The sequence below is a fragment of the Chenopodium album genome, chromosome 17 (assembly GCF_948465745.1).
Source record: "Chenopodium album chromosome 17, dcCheAlbu1.1, whole genome shotgun sequence".
NCBI classification, from domain to species: Eukaryota; Viridiplantae; Streptophyta; class Magnoliopsida; order Caryophyllales; family Amaranthaceae; genus Chenopodium; species Chenopodium album.
This window is the reverse complement of record NC_137850.1, coordinates 13,488,566-13,500,695: the sequence shown is the minus strand read 5'-3', so window position 1 is coordinate 13,500,695 and position 12,130 is coordinate 13,488,566. Positions and strand designations below refer to the sequence as shown.

Genomic DNA, 12,130 nt, shown 5'->3' with positions numbered 1-12,130 from the left:
CCTAATGGGTGCACTTTCAAAAAAATTTCAAGGCCTCTTTCCATGAGGTCCCTGTCTTTGTTGGAGACGTGAATCTTGTAGGGATCGTCCTTCTCATTCCATTTCTTCCTCTCTTCTTCCTCGCTATCCTCAAACGGGGGAAGATCATCACTGCTCTCAAAAGAGGAGACGGTAAATCCGCTCCCCGTCTCCTCCCCAAATTGGGAGACAGAAGCTGAGGCGGCCTCCTCACCGCCTTGGTCGCACTCGTCCAAAAACGAGTCTGGAGGAGTTGGGGGGCCACGCGGAGGGGATCTCTCCGGAGCCGTCTGGTGTTCTGAGCCAGACGTCTCTCCCTCAGGCGTTTGGCCGCCTGAGCCTTTGCTCCTATAATTCGGATCATGTGTCATCTGCATAGTCCGAGCCATTGTGTCCTGCACAGACGCGCAAATGGTCGAAATCCAAGCATGAGGGTGGTCCCAACACCCTGAGACGGCACTAACATTCCTAGACTCAGTCGTTCCTGGTGAACGGCTGGATTCTAACCTAGGTTGTTCCGTGTGTGTTGGTGATGAATCCATTTATTGCAAGAAATATGTACAAGTGGTAAAATGAAAAAGAGCTGAGAGTGTCAAAGACGGTACCTTTAGATTTGAGATCTGAAGGTAGACGGGTCCGCCTGTGTTGAGAAGAATGAGTTTTCTTAAAACTTGCGCTTGACTCAGACGGATGACTTCTGCTCTCTCTTTCAAGATTCTCTCAAAGTTCTCTCTGAAAATTTTTGTGAAATGTACAAAAATAATGAGGGTAAACGGCTATATAAGGAGGGTAAATTAAGGGGTATTCCTGTAATTTACCCAAATGGTGAACAGTAAAATTTTGGCGGTAAAATTACCACCAATCAGAGAGTGACGCGTGTCACAGATGCCATGTGGCGTGCCACGTCACATCTGTGAGGGGCAAATGTTTAGGGTAATTTTACCCCGCCATGTGGACCAACCAGAGGGTGACACGTGTCAGCCCCAGGGTGGTCCAAAGTGGACTTATCCCTGCTTGACACGTGTCATCCCAGATATTTGGAGAATGACGGCCTTCAGGCCCAAATCCCGAGAAAGCCGTAAAACGGCGCAGCCCACCACTGATTAGGGTTCTGTGACCTAATCAGGGGCACAATTCCCAAGGACCCTATAAATAGGGAGATTCCCCTCTTTTGGAGGGCACGTTCTACCATTTATTACAAACTGTCCCTTTGATAGAGACAACTGAGCTTGGAACCCGAGCAGATCCCCACCTAAATTTCCGCATCTTTTTCTCTCCTTTCAAGTTACTAACTTGATCGTTGGAGGCGGAGCACCTACCAACTGGTGTCTCCGTTTGTCTTACAGGTACAGGCCGCACCGGACCAGTCTTCGAGCTGTAACTCTCCCGAGGGACAAAAACACCCAAAACAGGTGGCTAGATTGGACCTTACTTCGATATTCAAGCATGTTTAGTTCATGATTAATTCGTTTCCATGTCTATGTGTATTCAAGTGAAGCCTACATCTAACAATTTACTTAGTGTTTTAGCTTTTGTCTTAGTCTTGTCTAGTCTTGTAGTGTTAGTTGTCTTTTCTTACCCCTTGTTGGTCTAGCTTAGTTGGTGATAATATTTGGTAGTGCTAAACTGTTCCCTGTGGTTCGATCCCTCTTCTTGCCATATACTTGTATTAGGTTAGTTGAGTGTTATAAATTGTATTTGATTAGAAGTGTTTCAGTTTCAACGACCTAAAATATCTCTTATCATCTACTACCTCCATTAGTTCAAGTGTCTCTGGATCGTGCTCTACTTGAACGAACTCTTGATCTTCCTCATCGCCAGATGAAATATCAATTATAATTGGAGTTGGAGGTGGATTTGGATTAGAAATCTCCATAATGGAACTATCAACAATATGGTTACTCTCATCCATCATCTCTCCTTCTTCTTGCTCTCCAACTGTCCCTGCTTGATCACCCAGAGTAAGATAAGAACTTTCTGACTGGTGACTAGAGGAAGGGGAATTATTCCCTACTGGATCATCATAGTAGTAGTTTGGATATGGAATGTGTAAGCGCTTACAATGATATTTCTCAACTCTAATGAGGTAAGAAATCAAGTATCTATAATCTGGATACCACTGTCCATAATAATCTTTGTATTTAGAGTAATTTAGAATATCCCCCGGTAAATAGAAATCAGAGAATTTTGTTTTGACAGCAAGATATGGGGGTTCATCCGGAAGATAGTGAATAATGATGGAAGAAACACGATCAGGAAGGTCATAAAGCTTGTTTCCTAGCTTAAGACATCACTCATGTGAAAACAGTAGAATCGGATTTTCTTGACATAATCAAATGGATGTTCATTGTTTTTCTTAACTAGAGTACCCGTTTGGGAATGTTTGCTAGGAAAGATCGGCATCTTGTACAGGAAAAGACATAGAAAAGAATTCCCTTCCAAAACCAGATTCAATAATGGCAACTCATCAAGCACAGGAAGAACAACTAGTTGTTTGACACGGCATCAATGCCGACAATGCCGGATAGCTTATCATGAGCCCCTATCAGGCAGCCAATCCTTCCACATAGGTCCTCATTTTATAGGCTTGACATCGTATGTGTCCCATCAATCATACGCTCTGTTTATCAAACCTTATCAGCAACCTGCCCTCTTTAGAAGTCAGGCAGCATATCAAGTCCAACCCCTAGACTGGGAGCTCTGTCTTCTCAAGCTTGGAGAACAACCCACTACGCTCTCCAAGGAAATAACCGAGGCTACACAGCCTGCCAAGGTTAAGAATGTATTAGATGGTGCTTATGATGGCACCACCAACCTAGTAGACCACTTGATGGCCTACACGAACCTCATGTATTTGCAGGGGTTAGCTGATGTCACCTAGTGTAGATGCTTCCTAGCTACATTGAAAGGCATTGCCCAACAATGGTTCAGTAATATGTCGTCTGGGTGCATAAATAATTTTAGGACGCTAGCGTTCCTGTTCGCCTCAAACTTCTCCATGAATATACCCGTCAAGAAAACAAGCATCGACTTAAGAGCGGTACAATAAGGAGACAGGGAGGGGCTGTAACACCCCCAAATCTCCCTCTACGGAAATACTAGTATAATACGTATAATTATACCGTAGAGATAGACTTAGGAGTGTTACCGTCGCGTGATTACGCAAGGCTACTCAAACACTTAACTCAATAACAAAACTTGCAGCGAAAACTCAACTTTCTTTTATTAATACTTATAAAAATAGTAACATTCTTATGAGTACTCAAAATAAAGATGAGACCAACATTCCTAAACTAGGTGAAACCATTCCCGGGACTCCATATGCTCAATTATTGACTCCACCTGAAATTAGTCAACACTGCTTACTATAACGGTAAACAGGGCGAACCAAAACAAATAAGAAATACGGATTAGCAAAATATGCTAAGTACAATAACTGCAAGATAATGTAAACTCAATTTATTTGCAAACATGCTTTTAAAATCAATTCCAATAATTAATACAATAAATTCCAAATTCATTATTCCAAAACCGATTCCAATGATTCAATATTCAAAATAATAGTTAATAAAACAATTCCTTTATTAAGAACCAATTTATTTTAATCCAATTCCTCACCCAAGTGTGCACACCCCCCAAGCTAGTCTCCTTATATCACAAGGCTATTCTTGAGGAAAGACCCGGTCATACAAAGTCCAAGGCCTTATCAATAAACCAAATCCGCATAGTGGGATTACCAACATGCTTATAAAGCATTAATAATAATAATAATTTAATGGTTCAATATATCCTTTTAATATCCAATAGTTCCAATATAATTCAAAATCCTTTTTATTAAATCCACATACTTTCAAAATCAAAACCTTTTAAATAGATACTTGAGAATAAAATATCATATTAATAACTTTTCCAAAATCAATAACTCTTCCTTGAAAAACCTTTTATTTAATTCAACAAACCTTATAAAATCAATTCCTTTATTTAAACACGATAAGTAATTCAAACCATTCAAAACATGATTTAAAAATCAATCATTCAAAATACTCTTATTAAAATCAATACCTTCAAACATAATTTATTTCAAAATCATAATTCAAATCAATTTAATTCAATCACCAATCAAATCATATAAAACATGTTATTCAAACCAATAACTTTCAAAGCTATCTAGCCACCTAAACGTACCTTGATCCTTGCTAGAAAAATCACACAAAAAAAACCTCAAGAACCTTGATTCCGAATATCAAACACTTCGCACTTTCAAAGTTCAATCACGAATACACCTTGCAAATAACATAACCATAAGGTTATCACAACATAAACTCAAATCTAATGTGCATGGACTATAAAACTCTTTTAAAATAATACTTTAATATAAAATATAGCTTATTTGTATTTTAGAAAACTAACCATGAAGAAAATAAAGGAATAGGATTAAAGAGAATTGAATTTTCGTAGGAAAGAATAGGCAGAACTTGCAGAGGTCATAACTCCTTCAATATAACTCCGAATTGGGTGATTCTTGAGCCTAACCTCAAGGATTTTTTGAGAGGAACAATCTTCTGTGAAACATCAATACCCCAAAAACTGACCAGAAGTGCCCGAAAACTGGCTTCAAAGGTATACGGGATAATATTTGTATGAAAAGAGGAGAAGAAAAGTATGAAAAGGTTTTGGGAAAAGAAGAATAAGAGAGAAGAAGAGAATTGGGTTTTTGGTGTGAAGAATATGAGAGGTATGAAGGGGTATTTATAAGCCAGCTCATGCAAGAATTATGGCAAGAGAATGTGGGAAGAATTATGGCAAGTAGGGTTTAAGAGATTACTTGGAGAAGTGAGTAAAAGAATTAAGGAAAGTTTGGATATTAAGGTGATTGTGTATACTTGAATATGGAATGTATGTATGTCATGAAAAATAATAAGGACATTGGAATTACTTGGGGAATAATTAAGAAGAAAGAATGGCAAGAAAATATGATGATTAGATATTAAAAAGATGGAGAAATAGAATTAAGGAAAATAAGAGATTTTAAGGTGATAATTAAAAATATAATTTACCAAAATAAGTCACCCAAAAATCCATCATGGTGGCTTTAGATATTTAGGGAATTAATTTGCTAGTTTTAAGGAATTAAAAATAATTGTGTAAATAATGTTTATTGTATAAAATAATTAATTAATAAAATTCCAATTATTCACTAAATAAAATAACTAAGAAAATCAGATTTTCTATACATAGAAAATCCGAAAATCATAGTCATTAAATTAGGAATTTTCGGCCATCTTAAATAAATAATAAAATATAATTTTATTTAATTAAAATATCCGAAATATATATAAATAATCCAGTTTTTAAATAAAATAAATGGATAATAAATCTTATCCAAAATCCAAAAATAATAATTGAGTTTTAAAATACTTTTGACGTCGAAATTCAAATATCATTTTGGCTCCAAAATTCAAATAGTAAAATAAATTACTAAAATACCCTTTTTAAGAGAATACTAATTAAAAAAAACGTTTCAAAAATACGGGGTATTACAGGGGCTTTGCTCTTACGTCAGACGGTTCAATTTGGTAGAATCTAGATTCAAGGGGTATCTGACAATGTTGTTTTCAAAGACTTCTTCAAAGGTCTAAAAGACGGGTTGACTTTTAAGTTTGACCTAGTCCGAAAGAGAATCTTTGCAAGCGGTTAGACTCAAAGAAGTCTGACAAACAAAAAGGGAGTTGGCAAGATTAACTGACTCAAAAGGCTGAAGAGAGCAAAAAGAGAAAAGAAGTTTGGGCGGTTGACGACTCTTATCAGTTGTCCAAGAAGGAAAAGAAAGAGTTTAAGTCGTACTTCCCCAAGTACGAGTTTAACAGACTGCTACACCATCCTCATGGAAATCAAAGCACGGGTGGTGCTTGAAAAGCCCACAGCTGTGAAAGGTTTGGCCAAAAACCCAAAACAAGGACAAGTACTATCACTTCCATGAGGATATTAGCCATGACACCAACGACTACTATAGCCTCAAGCGGTTGCTGGATAAATTGGCTAACAAAGGAGTGCTGAAATCTTATATTCTCAAGTCTAAGGTAACTTTGAAAACAGACCCTAGGCAACCGTCCAAAAAGCCATCAAAGGCTGATAATGGTTCGGACATAGATCCGGACATGATCTGCATCATTGTAGACGGCTTTGCTTCTGGAGGCCCAATTATCATAGGCACTACGGACCATGTCAGACAAATGAATTTCAGCTCAGTCGTTGAAGGCCAAACATCTATCGATACTTATCCTGAGGTCGTAATCTCTATAAAGGACCAAGGCGAATTCCACCGACCGCATGACAAACCCATAGTCATGGAATGCAAGTGCTAACCAACGGGTTGGTCAGATCCTTATTGATACCGGCAGTTCGTCTGATATCATTAGTTGGCGATGATTGTCAAATATGAAGTACAACATAGGCATCATGCATAAGGTCACTCACCCCTTAGTTGGTTTCGAGGGTGGAGTTGTGCACCCAGTCGACTGATGAGTGCCATTTTATGGCACTCATTTGATGAGTATTTAGGTTGTTTTTACCTTCTTTTCATACCTTTGTTTCTTAATAAATGCTTAGTTTTATGCTTTTTTCTCTTTATTTCCCTTTTATCTCTTATTTTGTGTTTCTATGGTTTTTCTAGCGTTTTCTCCTTTATTTCTCATCTTTTTGTGGTTGTAGGTATTGTACGAGGTTCGGGTCTTGATATTGGTGGTTTTCTAAGTTGGAAGATGCTTTTGGAGCAAGCTTATAACATTTGGCAATCTCAAGATGCAAGGAAATGTATGCTCCAAGTTCTAGCTCTTACGCTCTCAAGCCGCGCTCTCATGAAACCACGGTGTTGAACCCACCGTCAACTCCATTTGAATCTCCATGCTTAGTGACTATCATGAAGACCTTGCAAGAGCGCACGAAGAATCACTTGCGAGCGCACGAAGATACGAAGAGTTGAAGAAACCCGAAAGAGCGCGGGCGTGCTCCCCTGCCAGCGCGGGCGCTCCTCCCTGGGTTCCGGTTTCTCTCGTCTTCTATTTTCGGCAACTTATAAATACCTTTTTGATAACCGATTTTTGAGGAAGCTTTAAGACATTATTTTCATCATAATTTTAGCTTAGTTGAGAGTTTCTCTCTCTAGTTTTAGGGTTAGTTTAGAAGTAGTTTTAGAGAGAGAGAGTGAGAGATTTCATTGGGGGTTTGAGAGATTGAAGATCCAAGGTGACAATTGTATTAAAGATCTCCATAATTAATCAATGATGATTTTATTTTGATGATTGATCTTGATTAGTGTAATTGTTCTTTATATTTTGTTTATTCTTGATTTCTTTGGTTGCTTGTTGATTAGATGATGATTCTTGAGTAGTTCCTTTGCTAGGGATTGGGTGAAACTTGTGTGATTGATTGATTGTGATTAATTTGGGAATTATGTTGATTAATTATTGAAGTTCAAGTGATTAATATAAGTTTGCATGTGTGTAATTTGATTAGGCCTTGAGAATTATGCTAGATTGCATTGTGACTTCTAATGATACGGACCATTGATTTAGGAATTGCAATTATCGATTTGTTTGGATTGTCATTCTCCTATTTTGTAATTCGTAGAGACCACTAGTTTAACGATTAGCAGATAGCTCTTTGATTCCAATTGATAGCTATTATCATTGGTCTTCACAACCATTGATTGGCGTGTTTTTCCCAACACCACTACATTTTTTTATCAAATGCGACGGCAAAAGTAGAGCTAATGCAACGGTCAAATGCAATACCGTTGCAATAGCCATATCTAATGCAACAGATACCTACTAGCCGTTGCAATAGCATAATCTAATACAACAATACACCGTAATGCAATTGGGCGTCACATTAGGGTTCAACGCTGTTGGATTAGGGGTGGTCTAATACAACGGCCTATCATAATATGAAAATATTATACAGGCGCGTTAATTCCCTTTTATATTTTCCCCCCAAATTTCATGACCCCTTATTTTTTTTTAAGAAACCCTAGATAATTCGACCTTTTGAATGTCCTCATTCCTCTACGGCTTTACCCTCGTATTCTCTCTCCTTGCAGCTACAATATAACCATAAATCTTGTTCAAATCCTCTCAAACAACTTAATCCCCAATAACTTCAGTCGAGAAAAGGGAAATTCGCTGAGAAAATAGATCAAAGATCGGGTTTCGAAAGCTGTAACAAGGGAATTCTTGACGATGAGATCATGGTTGTTACGATTTTTGGAGAAATTACATGAAGAACCCAGGCTTGAGAAACGAAGCAGGCTTTGGATTTGGTTCTGGGTTTGCGTTTGGGTTCAAATCTCAAGGATTATGACCGAAGATTTCCAAAAGGTTGAGCTTTTTCTCCAGTCCAGCCATGGAGGATTTGAGTTTAAAAGATTCTAGAATAGCTTCATTGGCCACAAGAATATACAAAAATTAGGGTTCTTGTTCTATGAATTGTTTGGATTTTGAAGATTTTTCTAATTCTGTTGCTCTCTCTCTAATCCCCGATAAAGCGTACTCTAATCTCCATTGAAGCAATTTCTAAGTTCCAGTTCAATTGAAACAGCTCCTGGGTAAGATGTTCGTTCAATCTTTTATTAATAATATTATTATTTTTCTACTTCTTCCCCTAATTTTCTCCTCGAATCTCTCTGTTATTTTCTTGAATTCATCGAATCTCAGCTTTCGATTTTGATCTCAATCCCTAACTATGGCCGACCGTAAGATTCATCTGCCTGACGATCTCCTTTTATCGACTCCCAAAGGTAAATCCTAACATTCCCCTCTTTTCGTCGTCAATTTTGATTTTTGATTTCGTTTCGAGTTTGTAAAATATTATGTTAGGGCTTTTCGATATGAAGAACAATTAATTTCTCTTTTTTTTCTTTGATTTTTGTTTCATTGCTATAGTTTTGGATCAGATTTTTCTTTTATTATCGTACTAATGTTGTATAAATATACTAGTATATGTTAATCCTTCTTTTTTTTTTTTGTAATCTATCTGTTTTGGATCAGATTTTTCTTTTATTATCGTACTAATGTTGTATAAATATACTAGTATATGTTAATCCTTCTTTTTTTTTTTGTAATCTATCTGATTCGATGCTTTTTGTTTTATTATTGCTTTTGCCAAAAGGTGCTTGTTTAGCTCAATGATGTTGCTTGTGTTAGTGTGTGTATTCATGGATTTCTATTAGTAGCTTTGAAATTTCTGGATTTGTTTCACTTAACAGTCTCGTTTTCAATTTGTTTCCGAAACTTGTATATATGTAACTCAATTTATTTGATAGTAGAATGCAGTCGTTATGTTGTTGCTTCCCTAGTATTTCCCTCTATTGCTACCCTACTATTTCATTCCTGCCTGTGTTTGTGCTATTACTGTTGCTGACCACTTGTTGTCGCACTACTGAGTGCTTGTTGTACTTGGTTCGAATCATAAATTAAAAGCTGAGAGATGATGATGTTCATAAAGTTAATCGAATTATTAATCAAGTAAATTGTTATGGCTAGTGTTGCTTTATTGCTTAATTATCCTACAAATTTATACCTGCAAATAAAAGAACCTTACATCTAAGAATTTTATCTTGGACATAAAACCTTAGCATCACCATTATCTTAACCCAACTTGGACTGTGTCCTTGCTATTTATCAGTCACATTAGTCTTTATAGATGCTTTCTGGTTTATACCTGTGCATGATGTTGACCATCTAGCTACCCATTTTTACTTCTGTAAAATATGCATCTTTGGTGATTTTTGTGCTAGCATTCCCTTTTTTCCTCAGTTGATAGTCTTGCAATTGCTAAAGAAGCTGAACTTACAATTGGTACCATTGATGAAATTCAGAAGCTTCATATTAGGTCTATCCCTCTGGGGGAACATGCTCGGCATATCTGCCACCAGGAACAAACTCGCACTTTTGCCATTTTGTAGTTTGAAGTACAACCAAGCTAGTGCAGAGGAATCTGAAATGCATTTTGTGCGTTTGTTGGATGACCAAACCTTTGAGATCATATCCACTTATGTGCTTGATACCTATGAATGTGGTTGCTCCATACTGAGCTGCTCATTCTCAGATGACATCAATGTTTATTACTGTGTTGGAACAGCATACGTTTTACCTGAGGAAAATGAGCCAACAAAGGTAAAGTGTTAGCCTGTTAGGTTGTGATGAAGTACACTTTTAACGCATCTGTCATTTGATATTGTCTGTCAAAAGATTCAAATAATAGAGAAACATTCGGTGGAATAGTATTGCTAATGTATCCTGGCATCTTGTGTGAAATTTCCTTGATAATTCAATTAGAAAGAGTAATCAGTGTACAAAACACTCAAGTTTTTTTATGCCTTGCTTTTCTGGTCAGGAATTAAAATTATTGAAAGCTGCCCCATTAGTCATTTTCCCAGTTTCAATTACCTTCTCATTGCATAGATGGAAGAAGGTTTTTTCAATTGGCATTAGGGATCGAAAAATTAACAGTATATTGGAGTCTTTCAGTAAAAAAATTACTCTTGGAATGTTCTACACATTTTGCAAAGTGGATAACTAATATGTCATTTTATCATGTAAATTTTACAGGGAAGAATATTGGTTTTTGTTGTGGAAGATGGAATGCTGCAACTCATTGCAGAGAAGGAAACTAAAGGATGCTTCGGGATGATGGTACTCATGAGTTACAGTCTAAATGTGGATCTGATGAAATCAATTTCACTGCTAATATATAAGGTAGGGGTTTCAGAGAAACTGTTCATTTCTTCTAGCTTGTTCAGTTGTACTTCAATTAAGCACTATTATTCTGTTTGTGTTTTTCAGAGATGGTATTTCTTTTTCATCATTTAGTTATATTGCTTTTGATGCCACCATTTGCCTTTATACTTTATGGGTTTCCTTCATCAAATCACCATCTTTGTGAAACACATAATTCCTAGTAAGTAGTTCATTAGTCACATCTACTTGCTTTGTTAGAGTTGTTTTACTACAACTCGAGAGTCCAGAAGTGGAGAGCTTTTATGAAATACACAATTCTTCTATATATAATCCCGTTTTGATTTGTTTGTCAGGGGATTTAGATTAATTGGATATGTGTAAACAACGCTAGAGGTGGATACTAAAGCTGAAGAAGATGCTTCCTGAATTGTTCCTGAATTGCTTTACTTGAGAAATTGGAGAAGCAGGAGAAATAAATGATAATGCGGTCCAAAGAATTGCTTAAATTGTTTAGGGGACAAAATGATTTAGTTTAACTTTTAATTGTTTTTTTCTTTGTTTAACTAGTGATAATTTAATTTTGTAATTTTCCTTATAGATAACAATGTACAAACTTTTAATTTATATTAATAAAATTCTAAATTTTTTTTCTAAAAATTATGATTTTAATTGTATTATTATTATTGGAATTAAATGTATGCACTGTGTAGCATTAGGTTTAGGGAATCGTGGCATTAGGTATTATGGCTAATGTCACGACAATATTGTTGCTGTTGCATCAGGTATTAATCTAAGGCAACGGACTATGGATGCCGTGGCATTAAGTGTCATATGCCGTTGCATAAGACCTACGTTACTGCAACGCTAGTAGATGCCACGGTACATGGTTGTTGCATTAGGCCTAATGCCACAGATTTTCACAACTAATGTAACGGATTTGGGGGTTGCAGTAGGTTAAAAATGTTGGCGCCATTTTAACAGGGGGAAAACTAGGTTGTTGATTAATCCTCCCTAAGCCAAACAAAATTTATAATCACTTAACAAACCTAAATACAAGTATAGAGGTATGTCAAGGGTCGAAACACTAGGAGCGGTTATGTTCAAGTGTTTTCAATTAACGTCTAAGCTAAATCGAAGTCAAAGGTAAAGAAGGTAACACTAATCAACTAACAAAACAAAGAATCAAACAAATAAAACACTAGGGAATGGAGATCAACAAATAATCATGACAATCGCAACAACTTGAGAAAAACATGTCAATCAATGGTTGTGAAGACTAATGATAAGAGCTATCAATTGGAATAAAAAAACTATCTCCTATTCGTTAAACTAGTGGTCTCTACGAATAACAAACTAGGAGAATCACAATCCAAACC

The 12,130-nt window shown here is 36.6% G+C and overlaps 1 protein-coding gene across 3 annotated transcripts; it reads left to right on the top strand.

The window, feature by feature from the left end:
- The first annotated feature begins 8,047 nt into the window (after positions 1-8,047).
- LOC145587621 (DNA damage-binding protein 1-like) lies at positions 8,048-11,349 on the top strand. 3 transcript variants are annotated; one of them, XM_081644349.1, is made up of 5 exons: positions 8,048-8,620; positions 8,730-8,812; positions 9,907-10,190; positions 10,626-10,772; positions 11,117-11,349. In XM_081644349.1, exons 2-5 carry the CDS (start codon positions 8,758-8,760, stop codon positions 11,156-11,158), a joined length of 528 nt encoding a protein of 175 aa, XP_081500475.1. In that variant the 5' UTR covers positions 8,048-8,620; positions 8,730-8,757; the 3' UTR covers positions 11,159-11,349. The 3 variants fall into 3 exon arrangements, with proteins under 3 accessions (XP_081500475.1, XP_081500476.1, XP_081500477.1); XM_081644350.1 differs by having other exon boundaries at positions 11,108-11,349; XM_081644351.1 differs by having other exon boundaries at positions 9,893-10,190.
- Positions 11,350-12,130: the final 781 nt, after the last annotated feature.